This window comes from Haliotis cracherodii, unplaced genomic scaffold, assembly GCF_022045235.1.
Source record: "Haliotis cracherodii isolate W230 unplaced genomic scaffold, xgHalCrac1.p SCAF_4, whole genome shotgun sequence".
In the NCBI taxonomy this organism is placed as follows: Eukaryota; Metazoa; Mollusca; class Gastropoda; order Lepetellida; family Haliotidae; genus Haliotis; species Haliotis cracherodii.
This window is the reverse complement of record NW_027266297.1, coordinates 30,880,831-30,899,092: the sequence shown is the minus strand read 5'-3', so window position 1 is coordinate 30,899,092 and position 18,262 is coordinate 30,880,831. Positions and strand designations below refer to the sequence as shown.

At 43.1% G+C, this 18,262-nt stretch overlaps 1 protein-coding gene across 19 annotated transcripts in view; it reads left to right on the top strand.

Annotated features, from left to right (window-relative positions):
• The window catches only part of LOC139480555 (microtubule-actin cross-linking factor 1-like), a 275,708-nt gene that overhangs the window by 235,882 nt on the left and 21,564 nt on the right, over nt 1-18,262 (top strand). For all 19 annotated transcript variants that reach the window (XM_071263682.1, XM_071263686.1, XM_071263685.1 and 16 more), the window contains 24 exons: nt 145-474; nt 733-1,053; nt 2,225-2,440; nt 3,431-3,544; nt 4,188-4,301; nt 4,905-5,117; nt 5,566-5,727; nt 6,223-6,393; nt 7,148-7,474; nt 7,702-8,010; nt 8,463-8,669; nt 8,853-8,972; nt 9,167-9,493; nt 9,882-10,088; nt 10,843-10,962; nt 11,096-11,204; nt 11,971-12,197; nt 12,489-12,713; nt 12,999-13,100; nt 13,702-14,028; nt 14,315-14,506; nt 14,993-15,121; nt 16,208-16,378; nt 17,274-17,429. In XM_071263682.1, coding sequence (XP_071119783.1) covers nt 145-474; nt 733-1,053; nt 2,225-2,440; nt 3,431-3,544; nt 4,188-4,301; nt 4,905-5,117; nt 5,566-5,727; nt 6,223-6,393; nt 7,148-7,474; nt 7,702-8,010; nt 8,463-8,669; nt 8,853-8,972; nt 9,167-9,493; nt 9,882-10,088; nt 10,843-10,962; nt 11,096-11,204; nt 11,971-12,197; nt 12,489-12,713; nt 12,999-13,100; nt 13,702-14,028; nt 14,315-14,506; nt 14,993-15,121; nt 16,208-16,378; nt 17,274-17,429 — 4,896 coding nt within the window. The remainder of the gene's footprint in view (nt 1-144; nt 475-732; nt 1,054-2,224; nt 2,441-3,430; nt 3,545-4,187; nt 4,302-4,904; nt 5,118-5,565; nt 5,728-6,222; nt 6,394-7,147; nt 7,475-7,701; nt 8,011-8,462; nt 8,670-8,852; nt 8,973-9,166; nt 9,494-9,881; nt 10,089-10,842; nt 10,963-11,095; nt 11,205-11,970; nt 12,198-12,488; nt 12,714-12,998; nt 13,101-13,701; nt 14,029-14,314; nt 14,507-14,992; nt 15,122-16,207; nt 16,379-17,273; nt 17,430-18,262) is intronic.

Below are 18,262 nucleotides of genomic sequence, written 5' to 3'. Positions count from 1 at the left end.
AAAGTATACGTTGAAAGTACCAAATTGAACAACACATCGATAGCAGTTCATGTAGTTCTCACTACACTCATGCTCATGAGCTCACCAAAGTGGAAACGTCTAAGACCTGCACCGTTTGTAAACTCAACCCACTCTTTGTTTAAGGTTTTGCTTCAAGATATTACTGCCCAAGAGCCTGAAATAAGGGATCTGTTGGACAAGGGACAGAAGATCCTGGAAAAATCTTCTCCAACCATGGACACAAGGAACATCGCAGACACCCTGGATCAGATCCAGTCTGAGTGGAAGGATCTCCAGGACTCGGCCAAGGACAAGGAGCAGGATCTTGCTGAAGCCAAGGCACATGCCCAGAAGTACCAGGACTGCCTGGACAAGATGCTCATGTGGATGGACATGTCGGATGACAAGCTAAAGAAGACCCAGCCTGATAAACTCGAGAAGGACACTGTGGGCAGGAAACTGAAGGAGCTGCAGGTGTGTAGGCAATTATTATTGATGATGATGACGACGACGACGACGACGACGATGATGATGATGATGATGATGATGATGATGGATGGATGATGATGAATGATGATGATATGTAGGCTATGGATGACGACGATGATGATATGTAGGCAATTTGGATAATGATGGAGGATGATAACTATGATGATCTGTGTGGCTCTCGCCCCAATTCATGTTCTTAGGTTATGACACAAGTTCAAAATTCATGTTTTCTTTGTATGACAGGCTCTGCAGAATGATGTTCTGAAGAAGACCCACGACCATGATCACTTGAATCGGGAAGGAGAGGCCCTGATGGAATGTGTGAAGGATGGCCGGCAGAATGTGAGGAACCAACTGGACGACCTCAACAACCGCTGGGAGCATCTCAACTCAGGCATCACCGAGAGGAGCCAGAGTCTGGAGGACCTCCAGCAAAGACTGGCTGAGATCCAGGACAACATGGCAGATGCCACCGGCAACCTCCTCAAGTGGGAAAACAAGCTGGAATCCCATCTCGCTCTTGGACAAATATCCAAGGATCCCAAATATCTAGACAAGATCAAGGTAGCCATTTAACACTGTTCATGGAGCTAGTATGTTGCTGGGGTGCGGGTGGCCTAGATGTCTGAGGCACCGCAATTAGCTGTGAGGAGTTGCATCCCTTGAGTGTGCCAGATATCTGTGATTGTTTAATCCTGGTTCGCTCCAATTTATTTTTGAGATTTGTCAGCACATTACCCATGCTCATGGGTTCCACCAAAGTGGTAAATATCCGAGACATGCATCACTTCGTACTTTCCTCTCACATTAAGCTGAAATGCTAGAAGGGTAACGCTTTTTTTCAGGGCACTATCATTTGCAGAAGCCCGAGGTCTTCTATTAACTGCCCGACGAAGGAGTGCAGTTGAAAAGACCGAGGGCTTCTGCAAATGATAATGCTCTGAAAAATAGCATTACTGTTATTATAGCTAAAATGGATAGAAATTGTTATCAAATAAAAAGAAACAACAATATCAGTTTAGAAACATTTACTGCAATCAACACGAATGTCACTGACCCACTTTTACAAATATAGAAATGTCATAGAACAAACGAGATGACGTCACTATTGAACGTGGCGTCACCTATCCCTATCGCTATGACGTCACCTAACAACGGGCGTGATAATGGCCCGTCGTCAAGTAATATGAGGGCATTATCAAGTTACAGTGGCCCGTTCATATCTGATAACATGCGGGCGTTTTTATGATAATTTTATCCATTTTACCTATAGTGAAAGTTATAACTGGAATACTGCTGTTAAACCACTCACTCACTAACTCATGTTACTGACCTTGACAACTACTTCATTGAAGATCACTCAAATCTAGGTATGAATAAAACATGTTACTGAGTGAGTGTTACCTCACATAGGCTATGTACATTTCTATATCTACCTGTTATATAATTGTTACATCCTAGTAGTCTTTGAGAGTGAGTGAGTGAGTGAGTGAATATGGTTTTACGCCGCTTTTAGCAATATTCCAGCAATATCACGGCGGGGGACACCAGAAATGGGCTTCACACATTGTACCCATGTCGGGAATCGAACCCAGGCTTTTGGCGTGACGAACGAACGCTTTAACCACTAGGCTACCCGACCGCCCCTAGTAGACTTTGAACTTGACATATTCAACATAGCGCCAGTGTGGCTACAGGTCCATCAGATGTCCTCCATGTGTCTCCTGTATTCCAGAACCTCCAAGAGGATGTTGGAGGCCTCCAAGACCAGCTCGACTACCTGGACGCCCTGGTGGAGGGAGTCAGCCTAGAGGCTTCAGATGAACCAGACACTGCAGAACTGAAAGCCAGCGTGGACAAGGTTCGATGCAGACAGGATGCCCTCAAGGATAATCTCAACGAGCTTCTTGGTGACATGGAGACTGGCTCACAAGTTGTTGGACAGTTCCAGGTGAGAGGCATGTCCTAGGCCCTCTTGCACAAAGAGATGTTAGCATTATGACTATTGTAAGCCTATGTTATTATATGGGACTTACGATCACCTAAGCACTAAGATTGTTTTGTGTAAGTGGGCCCTGATGTCAGTGAGGCTACAACCATGTCAGGTACCCCATGGGGATTTCTGGAGAAAATAGATCCTGGTACCCAAGTAAGATTCGATGTATGATGTTTGGGTGGTCACAATGTATGTCCACCTGATTAGTTATCAGTATGCCTGTTGCGATTTTTTCAATCTGCCATGGTATAGTATATATACTACTCCACGTTTGTTATGGATATTTTTATCTCTCCATGTTACACAAAACTGATTCTCATAATATACTACTCAAAACAAGTTAAAAAACACCCACAATTGGAAGGCTGTGTGTTGCAATACCCACCAGACATGACAGATTAACTATAGTCATATGAAAAAGTCAGTGTTCTTTAACTTCTTGGAGCAGTCTATGTCAAGTGTATATTTAAACAGAATGACATCTGATTATCCCTATTGAAAGTTGAGTAGTATACATATATATGTTGCTATATTTTAAGATAACACTTGCTTTTAATCGAACTCAGAAACTAAGGCAAGTATGTGATGAAACTGTTAGTAACACTGCCTCCGTGGTCTTGTGGTAGAGCCCCGACCGCGTCATACCAAAAGACGTTAAAAGATGGTACTTGTTGTTACCCTGTCTGACGCTCGGCATTAAGGGGCTAAAACAAGGACTGGTCAGCTCGAAGTTAGTATACTGTGTCTGATTGGGGTATTCATGTTAAACTGCGACATGGTATCTCAGTGTGCTACCACTATAAATGGGCATCAGTCCGGACTAGTACAAGCAGCCACACACACGTACATGTGCATGCACGTCGCTATATAAGTGCAATAATCATGGACGCGATGTTAAACCCAATTTCACCTCACTGTCAGTAACACCTGTTTATTCTATGTCAGGGACAACTGAGGACTGTGGCTGGAGAAATGTCTGACCTGGAGAATGAGCTGAAGAAGATGGCCCCAGTAGCCCGCGACGAACACACTCTCGATGCCCAGAAGCAGGACCTTCAGGTAGGTGCTTGCCCCGTATCCCCCGCCTTCGTAAACACCACAGCGTCTCTTCTGAATGTAGGTCAGTCATTTGGTAATCCTTGTGGCTTGAGTGTTGGGTCTTCACCTCACCTGGTTCAAATCCTCTCATGTGTAGAATGTGTGTATCTCATTCTAATGTGTAAGAGCATATTCACTCTCTGTCATAGATGCCAGCTTTCTCAAATATTTCGTATGGGTGATAAGTATGCGAATGATATGCCTATTTATGGAGAGCAAATCACAAGGACAAAATATTCATAGACACCATTAAACAGAGGGTCATTATTTAACTTTGAGTTTCTGCAATGAACGTATTTATCGACTGGTATGAATCTATTTGTAGTGTTGCACCTGTCCAATCAGGACACTCCTCTCGTTACCATTGTCGAAATACAAACTAGGCGATAATATTTTCAACTGAGTATCGGAATCACATGGCTGTATTGTACTGTATATGATAAATATTGTCAAGCTTGACGTCCCGCCCAGAAGATCATAACAAAATACCAATTGTAAAAGTTGATGTATATATTAAAAAAATGATCATGATATGGTACCTTGACAAAGGGTTTGTCTATTTGTGTGGCTTTAGTCTTTGTGTTAAGGAGTGCTTGTGTTGTAGGACTACCAGACACAGCTGGACAACATGGAAGAGGCCCTCCAGGACCTGGAGAGACAGAGCGATGACCTCCTCAGGGCTGGATATGTCTCCGACCCAGATATGCTGAGAACACAGGTAAAGACCTCCTTCATTCCTTGTCTTCTTCTTAAAACTTCTGAGCAGAGGTGTAGCCTACATTAGGAATCAACTTGTCATGCTGACGATGATGTGTGAAGCCAATTCTGTGTCACCGTCCATGACGTGTTGAGCAGCATTAAATCTTCACTTGCTCATTCTCAAAACTTGTACACTGTTCTTGGATGGTTGGATTGTCTCACTGCCCTTGTATGGGACAGGTCTGATTCAGTACAGTGGAGCTAACTGTGATTGAGGAGCTCATGGTTACTGTGTGTTTGTTCCATCATATCAGCAAAGGTTTTCAGAAAATACATGACTTTCCTCTCGAACCCTACATGAATATGTTTCTAGGTTTGTCAGCACCATACCTGTCCTTGTTGGATACACCAAATTGATAAGCTTTTCAAGACTTTCAGCCACATCAAGCTGACACCATGTAATATAAATGAAAAACTGTTCAAAGCAACCAACTCACGCACTCATGACTCATGGAATGGGTACATCAGCAAGAATTATTCAGAGACATTTCTACATAACTACCAGCCTGAAGGCCTTCCTACAGATCTATTGGTCTAAACATCTATTGACTTGCCTTTTCAGCTTGCCAACCTGAAGAACCAGCATGACCGTCTGAGTCATCAAGCCAGACAACGGGCTGCTGATATTGAAGCCAACCAGGACAAGGTGAAGAATGTCAACGAGAATCTGAAGAAACTGAGGAAGGGAATGGATGTGTCCGCAGACGTGCTGGAGTCGCTGAAACCTGTTGGAGGAGATGTTGGTCTCATCAAGGAGCAGCAGGATGAACTCAAGGTCAGATGGGGCAGATGTTCGGCTAGAAGTTGTGGACATGAGTTTTAGAGACATGTTCAGTGATGCTGATGATATCGCTTTACTATTGGATATTGGCCAAGGTTAAGATGTTGAGAACTAATAGAAACTGGTTTCAATAGAGACAAACATGTTCCGGGATGCAGATGTTAGAGATTTTTATTAGGATATTGGCCAAGGTTAATATATTTAGAAATCGCAGTGGATGAAAAGGCCAAACGATAAAGAAATTGTGTGCTCTCAATAATTAAGATTACTTGTTTGAATATAAGAATTGTTGATGTGAAATTAGAAGAGTATTTGGAATTGTTAACTTGTTTAGATCTTGTTTCAGATTAACTGATTGGTCTCAATGAATGTTTCATTTAGACACTTTGTGACACCTGGCTTCATGCAAAATTGTTGAAGTTTATGTAATTTCTTTATCCAGAATGTTATTCGCAAGGACATTGAGCCACTCCAGAAGCAGTTTGACGTTGTTACCTCAGAGGGACAGAGCCTGATTCAGTCAGTCCCACCTGGAGTGGACACATCTGAACTCGAAACTGATCTCGAGGTCCTTGCTGACAAGTGGTCCCAACTTAATGAGAAGGTATGTGACATTTCTACAAAAAGTCTCACATGAAAAAAATTGGTTAGAATAGGTCCCCCGCAACCAATGGTGGTTGTTTGAGGCAGAGGGACTGTGTTCCACAGTTGTCTAGGGATAAGGCACTAGCTGTTACGCCAAAGGTACATTCAAATTTGAGACAGCAGACAATCAAACTGGCATTATAACTGTTTCAATAATTCTTGCTGGGGTTTCTTACAGCTTTGATTACAAACCCATGATCGTGGATTTAAATCCCTGATTCACTCTGATGAGTGTGTAGGTTTGTTGACTTCATACCCATGGGGTTCACAAAAACTGTATGCATCTACAACAAGCTGATGCACAGTGACATAACTTAAATACGTTTCAGCGTTAGCCAATTTGACCCACTCACTCCCTCGACCTTCACATAGTCTCTGCTCTATGTTTGTGAACCACAACAAAATCTGTCCAATCTGCATGTGGTTGGTTACACTGCCCATTGCTTGCTTCCAGGTGTCTGACCGGGAGAGGAGTCTGGACAGTGCCCTGCTGCAGTCTGGGAAGTTCAATGATGCCCTAGACTCTCTGCTGTCCTGGCTGTCCGAGACAGAGGACATGGTGGCAAACCAGAAACCTCCCTCACCCGAGTTCAGGGTCGTCAAGGCTCAGCTCCAAGAACAAAAGGTAAGTGTAGGAAGGACATTATTTGAAGTGACCGATCGTTTTGGAGTGTTGTTTTCATGAAAGGTCAGGTCGGTTCTTTTGTATTTCATATATATGATTAAGCTTGGTATGATAGTACAGGGCCCACTTGCACAAAGCGATCTTAGCGCTAAGATGATCTTAACTCTCATACTTTAACATAGGCTTACGATAGTCTTAGCGCTAAGATCGTTTTGTGCAAGTGGGCCCTGGTAACTAACTCAAACCAGTGCCCCATTCCACAAAGCGATCTTAGCGCTAAGATGTTCGTAACTCCCATACTTTAGCACATATTTACATCAATCTTTGCTCTAAGATCGCTTTGTAGAATCGGCTCCAGTGCCCACTTTCTCAAAGTGAGGTTAGCAGTACATCTATTGTAAGTCTATGTTACAGTATGGGAGTTAAGATTGTCGTAGCACTAAGATCGCTTTGTGCAAGTGGACCCAGCATGGGAGTTAGTTGTGAAGCCTGATAACTGTTTGCTCGTCACAAAAAAGACCACCTAGGACAAAAGTTCCATTCCCACATTTGTACATGTTGTTAAGCCCATTCTTGTTCCCCCACCATGATATTGCTCTAGTATTGCTAAATGTGACTTAAGCCACACTCAAACCAGGACCAGCATGTGCTTTTATTCCATCATCCACTGGCCACCTTATACACAGATTTCAGACCAAAATATCCATCATCCTGTGCATCTGAACCGATCTAACATCAATGTCTCTCCTAACAGTTCCTGCAGAAGATGCTGGAGGACAGATGGCCCAGCGTGAACAACCTGAAGGAAACTGCAGACACACTACAGTCCACCGTAGACCCCAAGGAAAAGAAGAAGATCCAGAAACAGATGGGTGACCTTGATGCCCGATGGGGGGCTCTGGCCAAGAAGGCTGGCGAGAGGATGGGGATGTTGGAGGATGTTGTGAACCTTGCCAAGGACTTCCAAGGAATCACTGAGCCCCTGACCTCATGGTTGACTGAAGGCGAGAAGAAGTTTGCCCAGCTTGAACCCAAGGCTCTTGATGCTGAGGGGATCAAGAAGCTGGTAAAGGAACTCAAGGTGAGTTTAACAAGTTCTTTGTTAAACAGTTGATATTGTAAAGAGCTGACCAATTGATATTTTGGCCACAAAATAATGCTGGAGGACAGGTGGCCCAGTGTGAACAACCTGCAGGACATGCAGACACACTCCAATCCACCGTACTTTCAGTCAGCGAATCTCAAAACTGATTTCCAAAATGTTGTCATTTCTAAAAAACAATGAGCACCTGAGTGTTTCTTCTGCAGCAACTCCAAGATGAGATTGATGAAAAGGATGATGATGTTCATAGTCTGGCCTCCAAGGGCAAGAGTCTTCAGGATTACTGCAAAGGTGATGACGTGGTCTTTATCCAGAAGAAGATTGATGATGGCCAGAAGAGATATGGTGACCTCAGGAACAAGGTGGAGGACATCCTGGAACAGATGGAAGAAGCTCTCCCATTGGCCGAGAAGTTCCATGATGCTCATACCAAGCTCCTTGATTGGTTCAACAAGGTAGAACCAGAGGCAAGGTCTAAAGACGCTGTTGGTCAGGATGCTGAAGAGCATGTACAGGTAAGCATGTTTTAGAATAGTAGAAAGGCATACAAAACTATGGTTGAAATTGAAGATCATGTTTCATATGGTAATATGAAAGAGAGATGTTAAGTCTAGAGATCAGCGTACTTAATTTCTTCAAGTTGGAAGCTGTATTTTTAAAGCTGATGATCAGGGGTTATGGGTGGGGTCACATTGTCCACTGAAAGTTCCAGTGCATTGACATGGTTGAGTAGATATGTAATTATATCTGACATCATAGATCAAATCATATTTTTATTTTTTACCACTCTGTGACCTCACAGCTCACACCTCACAGCTCTATGTGCTTGAGACTGACGTCTACAATAGATGTGGTTTCAGGATATATGTTGAAATGATAGCTGTGTTCCATAACCTGAAAACCATGATGTTAAAACCATTGCCTTCAGTTTTTTGGCTGTTCTTCATCAATGAATATGTCCATATAGGTACTCATGGACCAACTTGATGAGATTGAACCAATCCTTGAAGTTCTTAACTCTGAGGGCAACGACTTAGCGGACTTGGCTCCAGGAGACTCCGGACTCCGTATTGAAGACCTCATCTCCAAGGACAACAAGAGGTTTGATAATGTCAAGGACCAGATTGCCAAGAAGGCAGAGAAGGTCCAACTGTCCAGACAGAAGTCAAATGAGGTGGGTGATGCCATATCTCAGGGTAGCAATATGTGTAACAAGGAATTGATTCATATTACTTGAGGCAGTTAAGAATTGAGAAAATTGACTCATGTCAAACTCGCACACAAAAAAATTGCAGTTGCTTTATGTTAAAAGTGTAGACCTATGAGACTTCATTGAAATGTCAAATGACCTCTGCAGGTGGTGAATGCCCTTGATGACCTGCTGGAGTGGTTTGATGAGGAGGAGGGCAAGCTTCTTGAATGTAAAGCCATCAGCTCCGACCCTAGTGTCCTACAGCCACAACTTGTGGAGCAGAAGGTATGGATCTTGTACATGCTGTAATTGGTAATGAATAGTGTGTCTTATTTGTTGCAAAATCTTCAATGGCTAATAAGCTAATTGGCCATGGTTCAGAAGCGTAGAATCAAAAGAGAATCCTTTATCAGTAATGAACTATACACACAAAGTTTACTTGACATCATTTTTTGTAAACTTACTTTTATTCATTTTAGACCATGAATGATGACATTAACAGTCAGAAATCGAAGGCCAGAGATGCCATCGCACTGGGCAAGAAACTACTGAGAGAGAATTCTGTTGAGGAGGATGGTGCCATCAGGGAGAAGATGGATCTTCTGAAGCAGAGATCTGATGGTCTGTCTCGGATGAGCAATGACAGGCTCACCCAGCTGGAACAGGCACTGCCATTGTCTAAGCACTTCACTGATACCCATGCTGACCTTGTGTCTTGGATGGAGGAGATCGAGCCCTCACTTGCAGAGCTGGAGAAACCCTCTATTGACATGGAGCAGGTCAAGAAACAACAAGAGATGATCAAGGTTGGTGGAATTAAATTTGGGGGCTGGGGTGAGGCAAAACTTTGCAGATGGGTTTAGTATTTCATGGGTAGCCAAGTCAATAAGCCTGTCCTTCAAAGCATACATATTTTTGTAGAAGAGCGTGTCCACACAAAATGAGAGGGCAACCATCAAGGAAAATAGGAAAGATTCAGTATTGTATAGTGACTTCTGTAGAAATGAGTTTCTTAATTCAGACATGTATACAGGTGGACTCATGTTGATGTTTGCCGTGCAGAAGACCCAGATCTGAAATTCCTATGGGCACTAGGTTTGTGAAGCTCTTGAAGCCTCCATCATGATTAACTGCACTATCGCTAAGTCAATGTATTTTACACTACACTTGTATGTAACTGTCTTCTCCTTCCAGGCCTTGAGACAGGATGTGACCGACCAAAAGCCGATGTGTGACCGTCTGAACAAGACGGGTAACGCACTGCTGCAGATCTGTGGCCAAGGAGACGCTGGGAAAGTCCAGGACATATTGGATGATGACAACCGCCGCATGGAGGAGATTCGAAACGGTGTCAGGGAGAGGTCACATTCCATCGATGCTGCCATGCAACAATCTGCTGAGGTAATTTATCATGCCCTTGTGTGTCAGAAATCAGATCAGTTATTGAAAAATCATGCATTTATTATTTGGGAAACATAGTTCAAGATATAAGATAGCCAGGGGATAAATCTCAAAGAACAATAAAGAATGAGGCGTGGTTTATTTCACCATAAAACATTGTTCTGTCATGACATCATTTCTGGAGATACGAACATATGCTCACAACACGATGACATCATAAATTGGACGATGTTATTTTGGAGAGGGTAGAGAGTTGTTCCCCAGAGATGGAGCTGGGCAGTGCAAGTAAAAGCAGTGGCTGAAGGCTTGTTTCCAAAAGTGGGCGAGTTATGGCAATCAGTTTTGGGAGAAAAGGTACTGAGAATCCCCATGAGATTTGTAAGAATATTCAGGAAATATCAATCTTAAACCCCCTGTTCATAAAATGGAGTTGTCCGACATTGCCATGACCAAATTGTATTCAGGGAGTTATCACTGTTTAAATACGGGAAAATATTTTTAAAGCTTGTAAACTTCATGAACATCCTTAGGGAGGTTGTAAATAATATTGAGTTCTCACATAAGAAATAAATGACTATGGTTGTTGTATATCTCTTAAATAAATCAGAAATAAATTTGTTTATCATGTATGACAATGATCAACTTAGATATGTCCAGATAATGATGTTTGGGTTGTCTTCCCAACTGGCTTCATTTCATGCTCAGAAATACTTTGATAAGATGGCATATGAAAACGTGTACTGTTTGATTCCAGTTCACTGACCAACTTGAGGACATGCTTGAGACGATGACCACCACCAACGAACAAGTCCAGAATGCTGAGCCCATCTCGGCCTTCCCTGACAAACTCAGAGACCAGATTGTTGAGAACAAGGTAGGCATCGGAACCCAGTGTTAAAGACTGCTACTCCATACTACCGCTGAGATTGCTAAAGAAGATGTACAGGTTGAGGTTGTATCATACCAGACATCTGCAGACTTTTATTCAGTGTTTGTCTGTTTTCCAGGACATCATTGGTGATATTGACATGCGAGAAAAGGCACTGGAGAAGGTCAAGGTCACTGCTGAAGAGCTGCTGAAACAGGCTGGAGACACTCAGGATGATGCAGTGAAAGGTGAAGGAATTATTTTATTTATCCAGATGTCTTGGATAAATAGTTTGCAGAGTAGATGGGCGCTTAAGGAAAGGCAAATAAAAGTTTGGGTCATGTTATTGATGCGAACTGCTGCAAGATTGCAGATGCAGCAAAAAGCCATGTTTACTCAGTTGGGTGTGAAGACCTGTGGACCTGGGTGCCATCATACACCTGTGCCATTCATAGATGTTTGCTTGTTGTGAAGGATGAAGTGACAAAGCTGATGTATTGCTCACCATAGCGTAAAACCCCATTTGCTCAATCATTTATCCCGTTTGCTCAGTCATAGATCCCGTGTGCTCAGCTATGGGGATTCCAGGTTAAAACAGGTCCTCAGCAGCCTTTGCCTGTCGGACCAGGTGATTCAGTGGATCGGTTGGTCGGCCTTGGTGGCTTGGTTGATCGAGTGTAATGGTTGATTGTTTGATTGTTAAACCCCACACTCAGCAATATTCCAGCTATATGATGGCAGTCTGTAAATGATCGAGTCTGGACCAGACAATCCAGTGATTAACGTCATGAGCATCGATCCACGCAATGGGGATCGATGACATGCATCAACCAAGTCAGCAAGCCTGACCACCCGATCCGATCGAGTGTAATGAGCTGTTGCTCATTATGTCTATCACTGGTCCAGACCCCATTAGTTGGAGGCTGCCATCATGTTGCTTGGTTTGTAAAAGTAAAAATCAAGTAAAAGTAATAGTTCCTATAAGAGGTGTAATATGAAAGCGTTTGTTTCCAGATGTTAAAGAAAAGCTGGATGAACTTATCAAGCTGTTTGACGACATCAAGACCAGCACGAAGGATCGTGGCGAGAACCTAGAGGATACACTTGATGTGTCTGAGAAGTTCTGGGATGACCTCAACAACCTCATGGGCACTCTCAATGAACTGCAGTCCAACATCAAAACCCAGGAACCTCCAGCATTAGAACCAGAAGCCATTCGAGAACAGCAGGAAGAGCTTGAGGTGAGAGGGTAACATCTTGTGAAGCCCAAGTAGAATAAAATATTTTTGTCAAGGAAAGGAGAGAAGACAACGTCTATCAGGAATATGTTTGTGTTATGTTTCAGAGAATTATCTTGTCTATCATATAAACTTTTAAGTACGCTTTGAGCTTTAAAAAAATGAAAAAATATTGCTACTCTCATATGACAACATCTTCAATGACTACCCAAAGGCCACGGTTTATCTTTATACTAATGATACGTCTGTTTGACATTTTGTATCATTCTTTAACTATCCTGTTTCTTTCTGCAGGCTCTGAAAGAGGACATCCAGGCTACTGCTGCTGATCTGGATGATGTCCGCCAGGCAGGAGACCATCTCCTGTCTATGGTCGGAGATTCAGACAAACCAGAAGTCCAGAAGAACATCGAGGATGCAGACGCCAACATGGCCGCCATCAGTGATGAGTGTGAGAAGAGGTCCAAGACCCTTGAAGATGCTCTGAAGAAGGCTGTCACTTTCCAGGATGAGCTGATGGTCAGTAATCTTGCTTTGCAACTCAACATAATTCTTTCGTAAAGGAGTTCTCAGAGTAGGAATGAATTATTCAATTCACAGAGTTAAATAGTCATTGGACTCATAGTCATTGGACGATCTGTCCAGGCCATTTACACAACAGCTTTTGCCACACAGGTTCTTCAGCTGGTTTCATTACAAGAATGATGAAATATTTTAAAGAGGATGTGTTTCAGCTGTCCAAATATGCTTTTGTTTTTTTTAACTTTTAACCTTGCTTATGACAATGGGGTTTTTCCTTTTCAGAAAATGCTTGTTTGGCTGCAAAGGATGGAAGAAAGGTTCTGTGACCTTGGACCCATTGGATCTGACTTTGAGACAATCAAGAAACAGTGGGATGAACTCAAGGTACATATAGCCACCAGTATTACCTTTTTTTTAATCCACCTCACACAGTGAAGATGGAACAAGTATCAAATAACTTAAACATTGGCAGTTAGGAAATATTAATTTTTCTTGCAACCTTAGTGTACATTGAAATTTCATTTGTCGGGACTCCAGGAGACCAAAAACACCAGCTTCCAAATTATGACTTACACCCATGCTTAATTGAGTGTAAGATATGCAAAATGAAGATGTATTCAAAAACAGGTAATTCCACTGGAAATATTTCCTCCCACATTTGGGGCGGTGGGGTAGCTTCGTGGTTAAAGAGTTTGTTCGTCATGCCTAAGACCCAGGTTTGATTCCCGACATGGGTACATTGTGTGAAGCCCATTTCTGGTGTCCCCCGGCGTGATATTGCTGGAATATTGCAAACCATACTCACTCGCTCACTCACTCACTCCTCCCACATTAAGTTGATATCCCTTCACATAACTGTAATACTGTTCAAAGCCATGTTAAACTCACTCACGCACTCACTCACTCTTCTGGGATGAGTACTCTTTAGATTACCTAGTCATCAACAGTTCCACATTGATAATTATCTTACACATTTTTCTTCCAGATCTTCAAAGCTGACGTTGACCCCAAACAAATTGACGTTGAGACCCTGACCCAGCAAGTGAATGACATGGTGAAGGACTCCAATGCTGAGCAGGCCGCCGTGGTGAAGGAGCCTCTCCTGGAGGTCAATACAAGGTGGGACACACTGGTGGCCGGAATCGGAGAGAGGCAGAGACAGCTGCAGATGGCCTTGCTCAGTGTGGGTCAGTTTGACCATGCCCTGGACGAGCTGCTGTCCTGGGAGGAGAAGACGGACAAGGCCCTTGATGCCATCACACCAGTCGAGGGCGAAGTCAAGGACATCGAGATGGAACTGGCTAAACTAAAGGTGAGCGGTGTTGTCTCCCTTTGAATGGGGTGTCGGGTCAGTTGTTGTGGATTGATGTTGTGTGACTTAATACTTGACAGTTTGGGGGTTGAAAAACATAGAACACACTTCAAAGTTAATCTTATACCCATGTACTTGTATTCTGAAAAATTATTTTCCTCTTTGGAATGATGGCTACACGTGGAAAGTCCAGAATGAGTGTTGATTCCATAAAAGGAGGCTTGATTTCCTGTAGGCCTGTGTTGAAACATTTAGGTAACTACATGCATCTCCTTTCGGTCCTCAGTCTCTCCAGAACGACATCACAGCACACCAGCCAAGCGTGGACTCCCTGAACGAGGAGGCACTGAAGCTGATGGCTGCTGACAGTGGAGAGTCGGCCGCCAAGCAGAAGGTGGACAAGATGAACAACAGATGGGACGACCTCCAGGACAAGTTAGGCGACAAGCAGGCCAGGCTGGAGTCTGCCCTCAAGGAGGTGAGTAGTGGCCACTGACATGAAAAGTAACCCTGTGGTTACAACCCTTCAGGTTAGAATTGGTCCCTATCCACCTATGCTGGTAGTGTGCGGCGACTTGATGGATCAGATGGTCAGGCTTCGGGACTTTGCTGATTTTGTGTCATCGTTACCCGAATCAGCCTAGCTAAAATCAGTCAAATGTTAATATAAAAACCAACTCATTTACTGTCACTTTCAATATATTATTTAAAATACGGTCATTAAAACCTGTTTAATATCTATCGTAAAAATTCCCAAGCACTACTTTTTATTCTAGCAACTTACCATTTGAGGAAATTAAAATATATTGGAAATTAGACATTTTTGTGATAATTTTTTCTCTTGACCCACCGACCTGAATTTTGGGGCCAAAAATATGTAAAGCAATAAAAACAAAAAAACATATGGCCTAATAGTGTTTATTTATCAGATAACGTTGTAACACTGACCCATCTGTGTTCCCAGGCTCGCTCCTTTGGTGGAGACCTCCAGGACATCATGATGAAACTGGGGGATGTAGAGAACCAACTCATTACCTCCAAGCCGGTCGGAGGACTCCCAGAGACTGCCAAGGAACAACTCGAGAAGTTTATGGTAAAATCTGTTTGAAATATTTTATTTAGACAGTTGTTCACTATGATACCAATGAATCAAATATCGCTCGTCACTTCGAAAACCTGGGTTCGATTCCTGACATGGGTTCAATGTGTGAAGCCCATTTCTGGTGTCCCCTGCCGTGATATTGCTGGAATATTGCTAAAAGCGGCGTAAAACCTAACTCACTCACTCATGAATTCAACATCTTCAAAGTTTCTTCAATTCAATGGATATTGTGATATAGGTATGTTTATAGGATGCCCAGTCGTCTAAGGCGCCACAATTATCTGAACAGAGAATCATGATCATGGGTTCGAATCCCAGTTAACCCTGATAATGTTTTCAGCACCATACCCATGTTCAGGGGTTTCACCCAGGAGGTCAAATCTAAGACATGCATTAAGACCACCTCCGTGGTCCAGTGGTAGAGCGTTCGCCCAGAGAGTGGAAGGTCCGGGGTTTGATCCCCAGCAGCCTCATACCAAAAGATGTTAAAAGATGGTACATGTTGTTAACCTGCCTGGTGCTCAGCATTAAGGGGCTAAAACAAGGACTGGTTGGCTCAGAGTCGGTATACTGTGTCTGAGTTGGGTAATCATGTTAACCTACTGCATGGTATCTCAATAGGCTAGCACTAATAATTGTCATCAGTCTGGACTAGTACAAGCAGCCACACACTCACGTGCATGTACGTCGCTATATAAGTGCAATAATCTTGGACGCGACGTTAAACCCCATTTCACCTCACCTAAGACCTGGGCCCCGTTCCACAAAGCGATCTTAGGGCTAAGTTGATTGTACCTCCCTAAGTATGCGATCCTAAATTTATGTTCCGATCAGCCGCCCGTTCCACAAAGCAATCTTAACTAATAGAGTTGCAAGTTAAGTTCAAAATGCTAAGTTGCTCCAGACCAACTTAGGATTGCTAAAATCGATCTTAAATATTGTACCATAACAACAAAGATGGCGACTTTTATTATGGTGTGCAATGAAATGCGTCGTCTGCTTAACATGACCAAGGGAGGCCACTCTAAGGGAAACTTTCGTATCTTCATGGCTGAAGATTCCTTATTTCTGCTACAGGATGTATACAGTGAACTTCAAGCCCTTGACCCCATGATCAAGTCTGTCATAGACAAAGGACATAAACTAGCCAAGAAATCCAAGCGCCCTGCTCAGTCCAACCTGACCCAGAATGTTGGGGCGCTCAAGCAGAGGTGGGACCATGCCAAGAATCGAGCAGAGGACAAGAAGGTCAGTAGCTATATAGTCTCTCTGCCACTTGTTAGGCTTAGAAAAATTAAAGAATTGGTTCTCAAGCAATGGCTTTTGAAAATATAGTACGAGCAGTGTTTTGGGTTTTTGGTGTTTTTTTAATAGTTTTTTTGTTTTTTTGGGGGTGGAGGGGCGGTTGTTGTTACCCTGTCAGGCGCTCGGCATTAAGGGGCTAAAACAAGGACTGGTCGGCTCGGAGTCAGTATACTGTGTCTAAGTGGGGTATTCATGTTAAACTGCGGCATGGTATCTCAGTGAGCTAGCACTATAAATTGGCATCAGTCTGGACTAGTACAAGCAGCCAAACACATACATAAACGTGCATGCACTTCGCTATATAAGTGCAATAATCTTAGACGCGACGTTAAACCCCATTTCACCTCACCTTTTTTCAAATGGAAATAAAAATTAAATGTGCAGCAAACTTTATGATGACGTGGGCAGTGCGTAAGAACCAAGACTAATATTTTTTCAGCCTTTGCTGTTCTTTTTACACATAAGACACTGCTAATTACTGGTTACAAACTGAAAATTTTGGGGAAATGATTTTGGATGATTGATAGAATCTTACTCGAGTCTTTTGATATCAAATATATCAACACTATATCACACTTAAAACTACTCAGCAAGCCTTCTTGTTGATATTCTCTAAATATTGGACATATTACAATTAAATTTGACATGTCCACTTTCAGAATTTGGGAGCAAGCGTGTTTTCGAAAATAGCATTTCCTTGATGTGTCATAAACATGCTTATAGCTCTCTGCTGTTCAGAAACACAGACAATCTCCGATAAAATTTTATGTTCAGACAGCTTAATTAAAAATGTATATTGGTGTTTAAATATGATATTAATTATTTGTTATGTTTTTAGAAAAAGCTGGAGGAAGCTGTTGGCCTCGCTGGCAACTTCCACACGGAGTTGAACAAGTTCATTGCATGGCTGACGGACACAGAGAAAACCCTTAACAACCTCAACCCTGTCAGCCGCCTGGTGGACAGAGTCACCAAGCAGATTGATGAACACAGGGTAGGCATCTTAGCAACAGCTTACCATGGGATCAGTGGGGTTTGAGGTCATAGAGACATGTAGGCATCGTAGCAACAGCTTACCATGGGATCAGTGGAGTTTGAGGTCAATGAGACATGTAGGCATCGTAGCAACAGCTTACCATGGGATCAGTGGGGTTTGAGGTCATAGAGACATGTAGGCATAGTAGCAACAGCTTACCATGGGATCAGTGGGGTATGAGGTCATAGAGACATGTAGGCATCGTAGCAACATCTTACCATGGGATCAGTGGGGTTTGAGGTCATAGAGACATGTAGGCATCGTAGCAACATCTTACCATGGGATCAGTGGGGTTTGAGGTCATAGAGACATGTAGGCATCGTAGCAACAGCTTACCATGGGATCAGTGGGGTATGAGGTCACAGAGACATGTAGGCATCGTAGCAACAGCTTACCATGGGATCAGTGGGGTTTGAGGTCATAGAGACATGTAGGCATCGTAGCAACAGCTTACCATGGGATCAGTGGGGTTTGAGGTCATAGAGAAATGTAGGCATCGTAGCAACACCTTACCATGGGATCAGTGGGGTATCAGGTCAAAGAGACATGTAGGCATCTTGGCAACAGCCTACCATGGGATCAGTGGGGTTTGAGGTCACAGAGACATGTAGGCATCTTGGCAACAGCTTACCATGGGATCAGTGGGGTTTGAGGTCATAGAGACATGTAGGCATCTTGGCAACAGCTTACCATGGGATCAGTGGGGTTTGAGGTCATAGAGACATGTAGGCATCTTGGCAACAGCTTACCATGGGATCAGTGGGGTTTGAGGTCATAGAGACATGTAGGCA